General features: G+C 54.7%; 1 protein-coding gene across 1 annotated transcript; it reads left to right on the top strand.

Annotated features, from left to right (window-relative positions):
• Positions 1-12,406: 12,406 nt before the first annotated feature.
• On the top strand, positions 12,407-15,663 carry Nkx2-5 (NK2 homeobox 5). Its single transcript, XM_021635608.2, is given in 3 exon segments — positions 12,407-13,066; positions 14,475-14,973; positions 14,975-15,663. Coding segments are annotated over 3 exon segments (1,041 nt in total). The 5' UTR covers positions 12,407-12,738; the 3' UTR covers positions 15,189-15,663.
• The last annotated feature ends 1,877 nt before the right edge of the window (positions 15,664-17,540 follow it).

Genomic DNA, 17,540 nt, shown 5'->3' with positions numbered 1-17,540 from the left:
CAAAAGTAGGGCCACAACTTCAAGGCCAGAAGAAGCATGGTCGTTGGGCCACAGGGTTTTTTCTTTTAAGGGTCATCCTGTGCTATTAAGAGAGAAAAACAACAACAACAAATAAAAAACCAAAACAATAACAAAACAAACAAATAAACAAACAAAGAACTAGAAGCCAGGTCAGGTGGCACATGCCTGGTCTACAAAAGCTTGGTGAATTCCACGCCAATTGGTGCGTAGTGAGCCCTGTCTCAAAGGCAAACAAACAAAAGCAAAACAACAGCAATGAGGCAACTAGCGGAATGGGGTGGGGATGCTCGGCAGGGAGCAAGCATCTGCGGGGTGGAGAGCAACTGTGCTCTCTCACAGTGGGGTGATCGTGCACAGTAGTGCTGGGGAGCACAGAAAGCCGGAAGGGATGGTGTTTGAGGAAAGATGAATGCTTAACTTGATTTACGCACTTGACACACTGTATATGTGCAACTGTTATAATTACTGTACCAGACAAAGTTAAGATGAGCAATTTTAAGAATTAAATAGGAAACCACTAATGAGAATAAAAGGCCAAAAAAAATGTAGGCAGGCATGTTGGCAAATACGTTCAAAAAAACCCAATAAGCCTTTGAAAACTCGATTCTCAAAAAACTTCATTTCAGATAAGCTCACCCCTGCCAGAAAGGCTTAAACTTTAAAACTCATAGCACTGACGGGCGGTTAAGAAGCCGCAGGCCTCATATGCTGCCAGAATGAACAGACCTCCGTTTGGCAGTGCGGAACATTGTTCAGAATCAACTAAGACTGAGTCTATGAATATCCTATGCCCCAGCAATGCCATCACGGGTGTTTACACGATAGAAATTTGTGTGAAAGGCAGGCACCAGAGTGCTCAGAACAAACACTGGCTGTTTTGTGACATTCAAAAAAAAAAAAAAAAAAAAGGAAATTTGAAGAGCAAGACCCTGGCAGAACACCAGAGTGACACCACTGGGTTCGGTTGCTTCCGATTTGGGGATACTTGCCTACGTTTTTATGATGAGGGACAGAACTCCAGTATCAACACAGAATTCATTTGCTTAACATACACAGTATCTGAAACTCATAAAGTCATTTTATGCTATATGTTATTTTCCTTTCGGTTTGATTGGCACACAGAGCTCAGGTGTGTGTTTGAGACTGTGGGCATTTGGGATTTTAGTCAGGGATGGTCAACCTAAAGTACTTTAATGCAATGAGAGCAAAAACAAAAACGAGTTGACAACCGCAACCTGACAGGATCTCAGGAACAGACATTGCACAAATCAGGCTCTCCTGAGCGCTCGGGTGTACAACGAAGCTCAAAAGTAGGCGAGAGCAATCTAGGCTTCAAGTCAAAGGGATCCCAGGCATGGCAGCATACATCTGTAACTCCAGCTTCCTAAAACACAGGAAAAATTAAAAATAATGAAAAATCGAGAATTGTCGTTACCCGAGGAAAAACAGGGCTCAAGGGTTCTGGGTATTCTGTTTCTTAAATCACCTGTTCATCACCTGTGCCGAGTTTGGGGGTGGGGGGAATCACTTTTATTTTTATGCTTTTGTTTTATTTTATGCAGTTCTGTATTGGAATCCAAAGTTCCCGAGAACTAGGAAGGCTTCAGGGAGCAGAGGACTGGGCCTGGGGGTGTTCTGGGCATGGAAGGCTTGCTCACGGGGATAAGGAGAGCGAGCCATCTCCCAGAGATATTACTAAGAGTTCTTCGGGTCACCTCCCCCCACCCCCCCACCCCCACCCCCATCCCCACCCCCACCCCCGTACCAACAGGCCGTGCAGCCTCAAGAAAAGGTCTAAGTGTCCCAGGTGGCCATACCCACAAGGCAGGAAGAGGGCTGCCCCCATCACTCCCCGATCTCCAGCTTCTTGTTAGAAGGAAAGACTGTGCCCTTCTTCAAACACAGCTCTGACTAAGTGGGGAAGTGGCCCTCCAGAAAGAAAGGACCAGTCTTCAGAATAAGAGATGAAAGCCATGGCTCCCAAGCCACTGATTGAGGTGTTCAGCTCTCAGTCTTCTGGCGTTTCAACACAGCACAGGAGGCTCAGGGCCCACGCCCATGGGGGAAAAGAAACACCCCTAGCTCCTGTACCAATCTCTTGCTGTTGCCAAGAACCAAGTTCAGTTAGGTGTGGGATAACATGGACAGGCCCACAGGGAAAGAATGAGAAGATTCAGAAATGCTTCTTCCGTAGCAGGAGGGAGAAGCGTGATGTTTGCCCGACTTTGTTTCCTTACAGAAACTGCTATCTCGGGTAAATAAACCCTGATAACTGACAAGCCAGATTTTCCCAAGGCCTAGATTACCCTCAGGCTGTGCTTTGGTGGGTGGCCCTCTCTCGACAGTTCAGTAATCCAGAATGATCCTGGGCAATTGGAAGGAAGCAAGCCTGTGCTGAAGTCAAGAAGTCATCCTGCCCACCCCCCACCTAGCCCCGCGTATCAACGTGAAATAAAGGAGGTTGGCTATATCTGAGATGGACGCGGCTGGTGGATTCTGATGGGGTAGGAGGGCTTCTAAGAGATTTTATTTTATTTTTCTTGTTTAAAAAGGCAGGTACGACTAGCTGGATATAGAAAACACCAGGTAGGGCACAGGCTGCAGAGGCCTGGCCCAAATATTTTACCAGGACTCACCACCTTAAGAAAAAAAAAAAAAAAAAAACTGACCAAGCGGTGGTCCCTTGTCACCACTGCCAGCCTTCTATTGTTTGCTAAGGTCGGAAACCCACCCGGTTCTGGCTGGGAGTGAAGCACTTGGAGCGAGGGAGAATGGTGGAGTTCTGAGGGTCCCCTGACCTCGGGGACTCAGGAGCTGTCCTCTTCCCCCTGCCAAGTCACCAAGAGCTAGGGAAAGCTCGGGGCCAGGCTGGCACCCTCTGAATGCCAAAGGCCCCCTCCGAGGGACAAGCCTGATTCTCCTCCACACAGACAAGCAGTCAGCGCGCTGTTCCCGGTGGTTAGAAAACAGAACCAGAGGACGCCTTTGAGAGACAGCGCGCCACCGTGACCCCCTCCGCGTCCCAGAACCTTCGCCCCGTCCCCACCCTCCAGGACCACGAAGGACAGTGGAGCCAAGAGGGCAGCGCGTGACCCCGAGCGAGCGAGCAAGGGAGCGGAAGGGCCCCAGTCTGGGTCCTAATGCGGGTGGCGTCTGTCTTGACAGGCAGCGTTTGGGGACAACAGCGGGGAAGGGAGATAAGGTGACATACCAGAGCAGATTTGGCGTGCGCGCTGATACTCCCGGCCCGACAGGAAACCCGGAGCTATTTAAAAGACCCTATCGATTACTTTATCTTCTCTGGAGGAAAGCTTCTTGCCGGGAGACAAAAGATGGCCCCGACCTAAAGATACAAGGCCACACAGCAGAGGGTTTGCACGGGGCGAAGCGCAAGTAGGGCTCAGGGAGAGCAAAAGACGCGTCTGCACCCGGGCGGGGACTGACTCCGGGTGCCAGGCGCAGCCGGGCTGGAGGTGGCGGGAGCGAGGGGCGGGGGAGCCACCGCACGGTCCCCGTGAGCTATCCCGCAGGGTCCCCGCGCACGCTGTGGCCTCCGAGGTCCGGCCGTCCTCCTCCCGCGTTTAGATGCTCCCCCTAAGGGCTTGGATGTCCGCAGCCGTCCTGTGCGCCCCGAAAGCACGGCGCGTGGCCCTGCGTGCGTTTGGCGTCTCCATCCCGCTTCTCGCCAAACCCCGGCGCCGGCTGCACGCTCCGCTGGCTCCCGGGGGCTCCCGAAGCCCAGAGGTTCAACGGTCCCCGAAGTCCCCGGCCGCCCCCGGGGAGCCTCCGGGTAGACCCCGGTTACCAACCGTCCGCAGCCCGGGCTTTCCCGTGCGGCGCTTCGCCACCTCCCGGTCCACAACCCGCTCGTCCCGCGTGGGAGAAAGCGGCATTCCCCGTGGGACAGCAGCTTGTTCTGTGCGCATTTAAGGGTCGTAAGGCAGGAGGACCTGGAAGGAAGGCTAGGACGGAGGGAGAAGGGGCAGTGGCGACCCCAGGAGCCTGCGGCGACCCGCCACTCACAGCCTGACTTACGCCCACGGGAGACGCCGGCAGCCCTCGGGGCAGGCGGAGGCTCCGAGGTGGGCTTCAGCCGCCTCGAACCGGCCACGACTCTTCAGCTCCGACCCCAGCCCCGCGGCGCCCTCGGAGGGAGGACCGGCTCTCCCGGGGCGCCGAGGGCGAAAAGCCCCGCATGGGTCGCCGCCGCGCGTCGCTCCGTCTGTGCTCCCACGCCCCGGGCGTCCGCGGATCCGCCTCCCGGAGCCCCACGCAGCCGCCTCTTGACTCCTCGTTCCAGCTCCGAATCACCCGATTTTTCAAATTATCGCCTCCGGAGACCGAGGGACCCGGGGAGCTCCCGCCTGCGAGCGCTGTTCATTCTACAGCAGTTTACAGGGTCGGGGCAGGTGGAAACATTGTTTCTAACCCCGCCGAGCCCGGGAGCTGGGGGAAAGAAGACGGAGACGAGGAAACCCGCCGCAGAAGTCGGAAAAATCCGGCTCCCGGCGGATCCGTCAAAGCGACCCCAGCCAGTGAGTGACCAAAGAGAAACCTCGCCTCGGAAACGTCCCCGCCAGCAGCGCGAGGACAGAAAGCGCGCACAGCAAGGCTCTAGCGAGAACATTTTGAGCGCAGGCGAAAACACAAGGGAGCCATCGGAAATCCGAAAAAACAACAACAAAAACAAAATCTCACATCCTGCAATTTGACACATTTCCCATAAACACACAAATAAATGAAATCTGCAGAATATGAACTCCTTCAGGCCTGTGGCAGAACCTGGGCCGGCTAACGGGGAAGCGCTCGTTAAAGATGTCAGAGTTTTCTCTGTTTCTCCGGACTTAGGACGCTGCTGACTGCATTCCAGACTCACTATGTCTCACTAAAATCAATCGTAGTCAGCACTTGATGGGCCTATGAGGCCCCTGAGTCCAGTCCCCAGCACCGGACAGAAACAAGTAGACTTTAAAAAAAAAATTATTATTTTTTTTTTTTTTTTTTTAAAAAAGCTTGGTTAAGGCACCCGGGAGCTATTGGGCTTGCCATATAAATTCCCCCTTTCCACATTTGTAGTTTGGTTCCTACGATGTGGTGCTTGTTTGTTTATTTATTTGTTTATTTATTTACTTTAAGTAAAAGTAGTCATTGTTCCGACTGTTTATTTATTGCTAAGGAAACCAGCCACACCGGGACAGGGTGCACGATTCCAAAGCAGGGACAGGAAGCAGCGTGGATTGATCAAGCTCGCAAAATGCTTGGGAAAGAAGAATATTGTTAACATTCAGCTTTGTTTTCTTTATTTTTGTTTTTAGTTTAGTTTAGTTTTTTAAATAAATGTGTGTGTGTGTGTGTGTTTAACCGTAAGGAGACAGGACCCAGAACTTTTCTGGTGGTTCTGCGTGGGAGCCTAGGGCAGTTGGACTGGGAGATAGAAAGTTTGGAACCCGCTGAATTTCCCGGCTACATGCCTCTCAATCCCGCTCCAGGCAAACAGGGAGCGAGCAGTTATTCTGGGGAAGGCTGGGGCCAGGAAACCTGGAAACCTCTGCTGGTGGGAAAGCAGAACCCGAACTGGTGACCTTATTGGTTCAGAAGTCCAAAGTCAAGTAGACCCCACCACCACCACCTCAAGAAGAACCATGACTGCTGGAAGAATCTAGGACCAGTGGCCTCCAAAGTTCCTGCCATATATAACGGGAGCATGCAGAAAACATTTCTCCCAATTGCCGTACCCCACGATAGGAAAGGGTCACCTCAATACTGTTAGTAAGACCCTGTCTGGATCTAGTTGGGGCTCGTTAGAGGGGTCCCTAGAGCTCCCCACTCATCCACTCCCCCAGGGAAGGATGGACAAATAGGCCTAAACTAGACTAGGCGGCCAAACTCCTCTCCCAGCTGAGGCAGAGCCTGGGTGGTGCAGCATGTGTGTGTGTGTGTGTGTGTGTGTGTGTCCCCATCACCACAACACCCTTGGTGCTCTGCTCCATGAGGGAGGATTGTCTACCAGGGAGCTTTCACCCACTTCAGGTGAGCTCTTAGCAACAAAGCCCACTTCAGGGAAAAAGTAGAGGGCAATTTTGCTGGAGGGAGGCTGGGATCAGATCCTGCTGGACAAGGCCACACACAAACACACACACACACACACCGTGGGTCCTGCCCCACCCTCTTCTGAGCCACCCCTGGACTGCCGCTTGGGCTCTGGGCCACAAACTGCACTCACCTTTGATGTTTTAAAAAATCCAAAGTGAGAGGAAAGTCGCGTAAATGTATATTTTCAACAGTTGCCCTCCTGGGATTCTGGCCCAGGTATTTCCACAGCTCCAAAAGCAAAACAAAACAAACAAACAAACCCTGCTCTCCCAAAAAAATACTGTAATAAAGACAGTGTGATGTTTAATTTTAGATCCCCGCCCCCATTTTCTTCCTTCCAAGCTTCCTTTAACATTTTGTTAATCCTTAACTTAAAAAAAAAAAAATCCGTAAAGTACATAAGGGTACGGTGGCTCCCACCTGTTATCCCAGCATTTAAGCGTCTGGGGCTGGAGGATCGGTGTGAGTTTGAGGCCAGGCTTAGCAACAGAACACCAAACAACAACAACAACAACATCATGGATAGTGTTGGTGAAGGACAAATGGAATCTCAGGACTTGGTAGGAAATTAGGAGTTCAAGGCCAGCCTCAGGAGATCCTGCCTCAATCAATCAATCAGTTAATCAATCCATCCATCAATGTGGTGATTGGTCTCAGTAGGTAAAAAGGTAGTTGCTAACAATCCTGAGGAGCTGAGTTCACACAAGGAGAGAGCTGACTCCAGCAAGTTGTCCTCTGATTCCTCCCCCCCAACTAAATAAATAAATAAATAGAATTAAAACATTCAGTGTAGCTCAGTGGTAGAAGGTTTGACACCGCACACAGTGCACAGGAAAAGAAAGAGCCTGAATCTTGGTTTAATATTTACTGTATCACAACATATACCCATGCTGATAACGTAAATGGAACCCTCTCTCTCTCTAATGTGGGCAGTTCTATTGGTATTACATGATTTTTAACCAGTCTCCAAAACAAATAAACTGGATCATTTTTAGATATTTTCATTCTTAAAAAATAAAACTAAAATGCAAACAGAGTATTTTATTTACATGCATATATTTATCTGCCAAAAGAAGCTGAAAGCTTCGATGGTTTGTGCATTTTACATGTTGGCAGAACCAGAGGCTTTGCAATTTATTCTTCCCCTGAACCACACAGAAGCTTACTAGGCAGAAACATCAGACCCGGTAGTAGGAATGAGAGAGGCCTCAGGAGTGATAGGCAAGCCCTCTTCCATTTGGCTGTGTCTGCAGTACAAGTGGATGTGTGGAAGGTTTTTGGTTTTTGGTTTTTGGTTTTTGGTTTCTAATTTTGCTCAACTTTATTATTTGTTGGGAAGCTAGAGATAGATACCATTTTTTTTACATTTGTTAATCTGATATATTTACCTTTCTGAATTAGTTGACATTTCTTATTTACTTTCTTCCCCCATTCCTTCCCCCCCCCCCCCCACACACACACACTTTTCCCCAGCAAGGTTCTATTAGTCTTGGCCAATGTTTCAATTGTTCTGTTGATTTTATTATTGCTTTACCAGAACTCTTTATTTACACCATTAAAATTTATAATTTCATCGTGTATTCCTAGCATTGTTCTCCCTAGATTATTCTTTTTTTTTCTTTAGTTCTATTTATGGGTTTTGTTTTGTTTTTTTGTTTTTTGTTTTTTGTTTGTTTGTTTTGTAAAGTTTTAAAGCAATCTTGTCTGGTTTCTCAATCTTTTATTCTCCTCATTCTCCCTCAAAAATAGGCAAGCATTCCAAATTCTTATCCTTATCGTGACCAACACTTAGAGATCATCCTCTCTCTCTCTCTCTCTCTCTCTCTCTCTCTGTGTGTGTGTGTGTGTGTGTGTGTGTGTGTGTGTGTGTGTCAGTGCTTGGGAACCATGATGCATTATTGGGGGTCAGATGGCATCAGATGACCTCAGGTCCCCGAGAATCACACTCATGCCAGACTTGCTCAGCAAGCATTTTTACCCACCTGGTCGTTTGGGTGAAGGAAAGGAGAAAATGGGGGCAAACACCTAAAAAGGCGTCTCCTCTGGAGTCCTCTGGAGACAGGTGGAAGTCCTGACGGCTCTAGACAGAAAGACACGGGCTCCTTTACCAGGCCGACCTGTTTCTCCCTTCCGTGGTTCTTCTTATAACTGGAACAGCTTTACCTGAAAACAGCAGGTTGGGGATTGGGGGCTCCTCACTGCCTTTCCCAGCCTGCCTATGTCTGCCTATTCCTACGCTGCGCCTTTGGGCACTGGAAGCCAAAAGCCAGGCTAGTGATCAGGATCTCCAATATGTAGAGTTAGTATTTCCCGGGTTCTGTCTGACAGTCTAGAAAGCAGGACTGTTGGCCGGTACTGTGAGCTCAGTCCGAAATGAAGATCCGGAAACTTGTTAAAAAATCAAGAATCGGGATATAGCAAGAACAGAACGTTACCGGGAACTCAGTCCCCAATGGAGAAGGGTAGGATTGATAATAACGAGAACAGAGGAAGGTTTTCCCAGGCTTTGAAGGTAGGAGTGGGCTAGAGATGATTCAGAATAGCAAAAAGTGAAAACGCCCAAATGTCAATGGAACAATGAACTAGTAAACAAAAACGCCACATTCACACAACTGGATATGATAGTATTTACTTATACTGATAAGTGTCCCAGCGTGAAGGAACCTGGGAAGCGTTTTGCTAACCGAGAGATACCGGGCACAAAGGTCACCTATTGCATGATTTTGTTTGTATGAACCACTCAGGAGAGGTAAACCCACGGAGCAAGGGGGAGGAGGTTGGTTGTGACGGGGCCTGAGAAGGGGAGAGCAGAGGTTGAGGACTGAAAGTGGCAGGTTTCTTGGGGAGTGGGGTGTGTGTGTGTGTGTGTGTGTGTGTGTGTGTGTGTGTGTGAAAAATGTTCTTAAATGGATTATGGAGTGTGATGAGTGACTTATATCTCAGTAAGGCCTTAGCAGAAGAGTGGAGAGAGAAAAGGAAGAAGTTACAGCTCAGATTCATATTCTCTCTCTCTCTCTCTCTCTCTCTCTCTCTCTCTCCATATATATATATATCTTTCTCTCTATCTCTATCACTCTATCATCTCCCCTTGTGCAGAATTCTCCTGTGTGACCGTGCTCCCGGGTTCCCTCCTCTGGGAGCGGAGTCTTGCTCTCTCTCAGTCCCATTGCACCAACAGGGAACAGCCCCAGCTCCGGTCACCGCAGTGGCCGCAGTTGCTTCCAGCCTGGGTAAGCCCTGAGCGAATCTCTCCCTCCTGTAAGGTGGTTCTCTTAGCCAAGGGGCCTGGTGAGAGGACCCGGGAGAAGGGCTGGGTACCTGCCGCCGGGGGTGGGGCGTCCCCGGGGGCAGAGCGGCCCGGCCCAGCGCGGCCCCGCGGGGAGGAAGCTCGGGCCGGGCGGGGAGGAGGCCGCGCGGCTCATCCATCAGCCGGACGAAGAGCAGAGTCGCGCTCCCGGCCCTCTGTTTGCTTTCTCGCCAATTATTGCTGCGCCGCGGCCCCTTTGTTGATACAGTAGTCCGAAAAAGTGCTAATGTTCATTTATCAGGGGGCCCGCCGGGGACTCCCTAGAGTTGCGATTCTTCCCAAAATATAAACACGGGGCGAGCGTCCCAGACAGAAACCCCCATCTGTTTCCCCGGCGCGGGCCGAGAGAGCGAGGCGTTGTTGAAGATAAAGCTGCGGATAACGCCGCCTGTCTCCAATGGACGTCTCCCCGGCGCATTAATGACATTCCGGGTGATAGTTGCAGCTTATCTTTCAATTAATCATATATACCTTTTCGCGGCCGGCGCTGCTGATTGCAGGGAAAGGGGGGGCAGGGAGGGAGCAGGCTCAGGCCGCCGCCGATCGCTTCTCAATCAATAATAATTTCTTTCCTCAAAACGCGCTGGAGCTACCCCAGAATTTGACGAATCCTCAAGCGCCCGAGCCTTTAAAAGGCGAAGAAATAGCTCCCGAGGTTTGAGCCAAAAGCCCTTGGGGAGAAGGATGCGCCTCTCCCCAGCCACTGTGAATTCTGTTTAAATTAAATATATATTTATGTACATACATACACACACATACATACATGCATGCATACGTCCCTTTGGTCCTGGCTTGAAGACAGCCAGGACAGAAGCCAAGTCGGAAGGGGCCCCCGGACAGCTCTCTGCGGAAGCCCCTCCTGGTCACCTCAGTTCTGCTTTGCCTATTTATCTCACTCTGTCCCGCTTCCTCTCCAGAGAGAAAGGCCAGGGCCTTTTCACCAAGGTTTCAGGGGGTGGGAAAGTCACTAATTTTTTTTGTTCGAATTAGAAGGGTTTCTTCCTTTTTCTTGACACCTGACCCACAGATCTGTCAGCCGTGGGAGCCCTTAGAGCCAAAAATCGGTGATAAATCCTCACCACACTGATTCACAATTCGCAAAGGAAATACTTCCCCCCCCCCATCAGAACTATCTTAAAAAAAAAAAAAAAACTTAAAACAGAGATCCCGGATGCAGCCCCGATTTGCCGCCCACCACCACCATTAAACGGTAATATTTCAGGCTTCGGCCACACTAATCTTTCAAACTGTCATCGCGATCTGCGGGGCCAGCCGATTCACTTAACAGGGTTCCCAGGACCCTCGCCCCAAGCAGTTTTCAGCAAGACGTTTAATTGAATCGGATGTGGCTCGTTTGCCAGCCATCACCGCCTGGGTGATAGGCACACAGTACCCTCCAACCCACAGAATCCAATCTTTAGAAGCGAGGAGGGTCCCCCAACTAGGGTGGGGTGACCGAAAGCCGTGGCAGAGGAAAAAGACAAAAGCTGTGAACTGCTCTACCATGGGGGGGGGACATACTGGAAAGTGGGGGAGTGGAGGGGCTGCGGGAGTGGAGGGGCTGCCGAGACGTCCGGGCTTTGCGCCCTGCATCTCCGGAAAGGCTTCCTCAGAGGATGGAGCCTGCTGCTTCAGAACGGCCCTGGGTTGAGATCTCAGCACTGTTACCCAGTCTGGCGCTGTCGGCGGGAGCTTGGAATTGAGCTGCTCCCTTCTAGACGAGCCCGGGGCCTCCTTCTCCCCCGGTTTCAGGCCCAAGGCCTTGGGACTTTGGGTTTGATGAAAAGCAGGGAGGAACTGAAATCCGGCCTGTGCTGGCTTCACTAGGGCCCAGCTGGTGCCAGCGCTCAGTGCCCACTGTCCTGCCCGGAGAGACAGCTCACACAACCTCACTGACACAGTTTTATCCCCTCTGAGCTTTGAGCCCATGACTTAGGAGTGGCTTGTTTATCTAACCTTTGACCCTAACCCCCAACCCCTTTTTTTTTCTATTCCAAGAGTCCCTTCTCAGGCGGCCAAGGAATCCTCCATTGCCTTGCCTTCTCTGTCCAAGCTCTGCCAGGGGCACGCCTTACCATACTTTCCACAGGGTAGGTTTTGCCTGGAGGTGCACCTTCTCTCTCTGAGATTACAGCTGAATCTCAGCTCCACCATGCTGTGTGGGGGTCTGGGAGGGCCCACGTGTTCCTTAGGTCCAGGCAGTTCTTGTTGAACAGAGTGTGGGCTCCGTTAAGCCCTGACAGTTTTCAGGCACGGGGCTGAAAATGCCCCTCCAGCTGCCCTGTCCTCTGCCTCAGTAGGCCCCTGGGGGGGTGGAGCTAGAAAATATCTGGGGTTCTTAGGCCCAGGAGAGATGACAAGAAAGGAGACGCCAGGCAGACACTACTGGAGGCAGCTCTTTCCTGGGAAGCTGAGCCCCAACCCGGGTTGGCTTCCTCACTGAAGGGTCAATTCCTCAGTGAATGGTCCTCCCTGGAGAGAGCCGCCACCACTCAGTCCGCAGCAGGTGGCCACTCCCACCTCACAATTAGCCACTTCACCTTTCCCGGCTCAGCTCAGAGCGGCTGGGGGCTTGCCTGGAACCCTGGGGTGAAATTGGTCCCGTAGGTTAAATCAAATGCCCCCCACACACCCCGCCTCTCCAGCCAAAATCCTAAATTGGTTTGTTATCATCCCAGAACAACGGTCTCCTTTGTGCTTCTCTCCGTCAGACTCCAGTAATCGATATTTTAGTGATGGTCGATGCTTGTAATAACTCCCCTCCCCAGGCTCCCCACCCCATCCTTACTAGCCCGTTCAGAGATGGGTGCGGAAGAATAGTGATTCAAATCCCAGACCCTCCCCAACCCTGCCCCTGGACCCACCACAACAGACCCCGGATATCTGAGCGCCTCTAGCTACGATATTTTTTTTTTTTTTTTTTTTTTTTTTTTTTTTTTTTTTTTTTTTTGGCCAACGAGGAGCAATCTCCTGCAGGGGCAGGAGACTATTCCAAATGTGCCGCGGCCCCTTTAAAAAAGAGCCGAGCAGGATTTTTCCCCCCTATCCCGATGTCTATATTAGGTGGCGCAGAACTGCCCGTCGCTCCTGTCATCGAGGCCCCTGGCCCAATGGCAGGCTGAATCCCCCCTCCTGCTCCGGCCTGCTCCGCCTCTTCTGCCCCTGGCGCCCCGCGCTACCTGCCGCCGCGCCACATCCCGGGCAGAGAGGCGGGTGCGCGGGGCGAGCGGCGGGCACCATGCGGGGAGGCCGTCCCCGGGGGTGGGCAGCGCCACTCTCTGCCGCCCACCTGGCGCTGTGAGCCCGGCGCCGCCACCATGTTCCCCAGCCCCGCGCTCACGCCCACGCCCTTCTCGGTCAAAGACATCCTGAACCTGGAGCAGCAGCGCAGCCTGGCCGCGGGGGACCTGTCGGCGCGCCTCGAGGCCACCCTGGCGCCCGCCTCCTGCATGCTGGCCGCCTTCAAGCCCGAGGCCTACTCCGGGCCCGAGGCGGCAGCGCCCGGCCTGGCAGAGCTGCGCGCGGAGCTGGGCCCCGCGCCTTCGCCCCCCAAGTGCGCCCCTGCCTTCCCAGCCGCCCCCGCCTTTTACCCGCGCGCCTATGGCGACCCCGACCCGGCCAAGGACCCTCGAGCGGATAAGAAAGGTAAGGAGAACCCCAAGCCCTTCCCCTCCGGAGTCGCTGCTCTCAGACCCAAACCCGTGGGCCCGGGAAACCCAGGCCTGGCACGAGTCCTCTGGGCTGAAGGCTGGGCTCGGGCAGTTTGGAGTGGAAGACTCCAGGTTGTCCGGTATCTTCCCGCTCCGCAGCCAATCGGAAGGGTAGAGGAAACGCCGTATTTAGAGGATCAGAAGAAAAGACAGAGAAACTTTTTTTTAAGAAGAGTTGTTTTCGGCCTACAGAGCCCCGATGGTTTGGGGCCTTGCTCTTGGATCTGTTGCTAAGCGAATCTAGCAATCCTCCGTGGAACAAATCTTGCTGTCGGAGAGTTAAAAACCTCTTTTGGGTTTAGGGATATTTTGAGACACTGAACATTGCTAAACAGAAACTTAGCCGGCGGGTCCAGGGCCCCCGCAGCCCACTCCGACTCTCTGGGCCTTGCCTCCTTTGTGTCAGATAGAGGCATCTGAGGATACGGCTGTGTTTTTGAAGTAATGCTGTGGACCCCATTGCTGGGACTGGCTTCGCTGTTGTTTTTTTTATTTCCAGGACATATTCCAGGCAGGGCCAGGCAGAAATTCTCTTGTGGGGAAAGTTGGAAAAAAAGCTGAGCGAATGAAGCGGCTGGGGAGTGAAGGGAAGGATTGCGAAGGTGGCCCTTAACCAGACATCTGGGGAAGGGAAGGGCTCCCGGCCTGCTCGGCAGAGGGGGACGCCCTGGGAAGACCCAGGCCCAGCTCCGGACCCCGGCAGAGCCGGAGGGGTCCCATGGCTCCCGCGAGCCGGGAAAGCGTTCCTGAATTTCTCTGGGAGTAGAGGGGGGTCCGGGAGCATCGGAGAAGGGCTAGAATCGATTGCTACCGACTGGAATCATGCAGGGCCGGGGTAGAGGCCTCCGGCTTCCCAGCGAGATTGGGAAGCCGAGGGGTCGTACAGACACCAGCGCTGCCTGGGGACCTCCAAACCCGCGCCTTTGGGCCTCCCAGCGCTTCAATTGCGCCACTGAAGACCAGCGGAGCACCCGAGGGTCAGACCAGAGTATCCCGGACGGGATTCACCCGTCGTCCCCCGCCGCCAGCATCCTTATGATTGGATTTTCTTTGCCAACAGAAAAGGCTAGTTCACAGGCCGCTAGGAGAACCCGAACTACCCGGGGAAGGGGGTGGGGGCGAGATTCCTCTCGTTCTGTCCCTGGACACAGATGTCCGCTGCACCTAGGCTTTCCCCAGGTGTGCCACCGAGCCCCTGTCGGGCCTTGCGACCTCAGCAACGAGCCCAAGCCAAGCTGGGCATCCCAGCCCGGGACGGGACAGGCTGGCTCCCTCCCCAGCCTCCCACGAGGACCCACCTCCCGAGCCGCTCTAACCATCTCTCTGCCTCTCCCCCAACCCAGAGCTGTGCGCGCTGCAGAAGGCAGCGGAGCCGGAGCAGGCCGAGGCGGCGGGCGGCGGCGGCGCGGAGCGGGCCCGGGCCCGGCGGCGGCGGAAGCCCCGGGTGCTGTTCTCGCAGGCCCAGGTGTACGAGCTGGAGCGGCGCTTCAAGCAGCAGCGCTACCTGTCGGCGCCCGAGCGCGACCAGCTGGCCAGCGCGCTCAAGCTCACGTCCACGCAGGTCAAGATCTGGTTCCAGAACCGGCGCTACAAGTGCAAGCGGCAACGGCAGGACCAGAGCCTGGAGCTGCTGGGGCCCCCGCCGCCCCCGCCGCCGCCGCCCGCCGCGCGCAGGATCGCCGTGCCCGTGCTGGTGCGCGACGGCAAGCCCTGCCTCGGGGACTCGGCGGCGGCCTACGCGCCCGCGGCCTACGGCGTGGGCCTGGGCGCCTACGGGTACAACGCCTACCCCTACCCCGGCTACGGCGGCCCCGCCTACGGCTGCGCCGCCGCCTACCCCGCCGCCGCCCCCCACGGCGCGCAGCCCGCGGCCCCCCCCCGCCGGCGGCGGCGGCTTCGTGAACTTCGGCGGCGGGGGCGGGGGCGGCGGCGTCGGGGGGGACTTGAACCCCGCCGCCGCCGCCGCAGCCGCCGCCGCCGCCGCCGCCGTGCAGAGCCCCGGGATGCCTCAGGGCAGTCCGGGCGTGTCCGCGCTGCACGGCATCCGGGCCTGGTAGGGAGACGGGGGCTCCCCCACCCCCCCACCCCATCCGGGGCGCCCCGGACTGACCCCCCTTTCAAGGAGCGGGGCGATGGCTCCGGGGACGGGAGGACCCCGCTGGGACCCCCCACCCCCACCCCATCCGGGGCGCCCCGGACCGACTCCCCCCTTTCAAGGAGCGGGGCGATGGCTCCGGGGACCGGGAGGACTCCCGCCGGGGCCTGTCCCCTCGGGTGTCGCACGCGCATGCCCGCGGGGACCTCCTCCCCTCCGTCCCGGCCCAGACAGTGCCCCCCGGTGGCACGGGCACCCCCGAGGACTCCACGCTGGGTCCCCCGAGGCCGGACACGCGGACCTGAGACCCCGGAGCCTGGGCCGGGTGCCCGGGCCCCGGCCGCCTCGCCGCCTCCCCGCCCCCACCCCACCCCCGTATTTATGTTTTTACCTGTCGCTGTAAGAGCCGAGGAGCAGCTTCCCATTAAAGTGAGTGCGCCGCCGCCGCCCGCGTGCTTCTTTCCGGACAGAGCGCGGAGGCGCCCAACCTCGGCCCAACCTGCCCCACGGTCGGTCCCTGGGCGTCAAGGGGAGAGCAGCATCCGGAATCGCCCTAACGCCGTAGCCCGTTTTAGGGATGACGAAGCTAGGGAGCTCTGTCCAGCTCCCCGTGGAAGCCCCAGGGGTCCTTGGCCAGCCTCCAGGGCTGCCCGTCGAGGCTGGGCCCAGAGGCCGAACCTAAGCCCTCAGGCCGGTGGGAGATGGCTCTCCCGTCTGTCGCTTGCGGGGAGCTGTGTGAGTCCGGAGGAGTCTGCACTCCTTCCGCTGAGCCCTGCTGGTTTGTTAGGGACGAGAGAACGGGTTTGGTGAAATGGAGTTAAAACTGACAGCTGTAGGGCGTGCCCACCGTGTGCCTCGGCTTTTTGTACCCAGGCCTCAGACTCCAGCTCCTCTACCCAGTACTCAGGGCCCGATAAACAAGGTCAGCTTCAAGATCTCAAGGGCTTTGTCCACTTGCTGCTCTGGAGCAGCGGCTCGGTGGATGCCAGGCACCTGGATTCGCGGCCACTCTCTTGCTTGTGGAGTTCAGGACCCGAGCCCGCCCTGCGCTGAGCCCATAGTGAGGCTGCATTAGGAGCCGCCGCTTTGCCGCAGTGGAAACCAAGCAGTTCGCCGAGGTCACCTCCTAACCCCCTAGTGGAGGGGGTGACTGTGGGTGCTGCCTCTTAGGGTCCTAGAGGGTGTGGAAAGGGTACAGATGCAGTGGCATGCGAACAGTTGCCCACGCCAGGGTTCTGGGCTGGGCTGTGTGAAGAAAGAGAAAGGTTCTTAGAGTGTGGCCGCTCCCCCCCTCCCCCATGCAGGCCAGCACTGCCCAGGGAAGCTAGGTGGATGTATTCAGCTCAGCCGCTGGCATTCCTTCTCCTGGGTCTAAACTAATCCAACCTGCAGCCCCACCACCACCACCACCACTTCGTGAATTTGTGAATTCAGCCAACACAAAACTGTAAACTTGCTTAACCCATGATTGTTTTTCTGTGTTTCCCGTAACTCCTCAGTGAGGTAATCAGGTGTGAGCTTTGCAGATGACCAGGTCTGGTCACGATGTCAAAAGGCTGGAAACCCATGCCAGTGCCCAAACACCGCGCGGTTTATTTTTCAGGTTCTTTGGTGCTGGGTGCAAGGCCGTGTCGTTCCTTCTCTCAGAGGGATGCTCTGAGCTTCGCACCGGCTCGGTAGGGAAGAACTCTGCCACTTATCAGCCCAAGTGCCCAACACACAGACTAAGTTCACAGCCCGGGAGATCACCCACGTTCTCATTTTTGCAAAGATTAAGTGTTGCCTCTCGGGCTGGCCGCTGCTTTGGTCTCTTGTGTGCAGAACAAGTTTTCGCTTTTGTTTTTCCCAATTCGAATTATACATCACCCCTGCTTTCCTCACTCCCCTCAGTGCCAGGGATGGTACCCAGAGCCTTGCACATACTAGGCAAGCCCTGTGCTGATGACCTGCTCCCCCCACCCCCGGCCTCAGTGGGATTTTCCGTGATGTTTTCTTCTTTGCAGCTCCTCTCTCTTAGGGATGCCTTGTTTGTGTTTGTTTGCTTCCTTATTTGTTGAGACAGGCTTTCTTTGTGTGATCCTGGCTGTCCTGGAACTTGCTCTGTGAATCCGGCTGACCTCCAACTCAGAAAGAGATCCACCTGCTTCTGCCTCCCTAGTGCTGGGATTGAAGGCATGTACCATCAGCCACCATGGCCAGGCCTTTTCTTTTCCATCAGGAAGCTCGAGAGAGCTGTAGCTGTCTAAAACGAATAAATAAAAGAGAAACTGCAATTGGCCCAAGGCCCTGAGGGGGTTAGTACAGTGGGTTGGTT

This window comes from Meriones unguiculatus, chromosome 11 (genome assembly GCF_030254825.1).
Source record: "Meriones unguiculatus strain TT.TT164.6M chromosome 11, Bangor_MerUng_6.1, whole genome shotgun sequence".
Classification (NCBI taxonomy): domain Eukaryota; kingdom Metazoa; phylum Chordata; class Mammalia; order Rodentia; family Muridae; genus Meriones; species Meriones unguiculatus.
The sequence above is the reverse complement of the archived record's forward strand: the minus strand, read 5'-3'. Positions and strand labels throughout refer to the sequence as shown.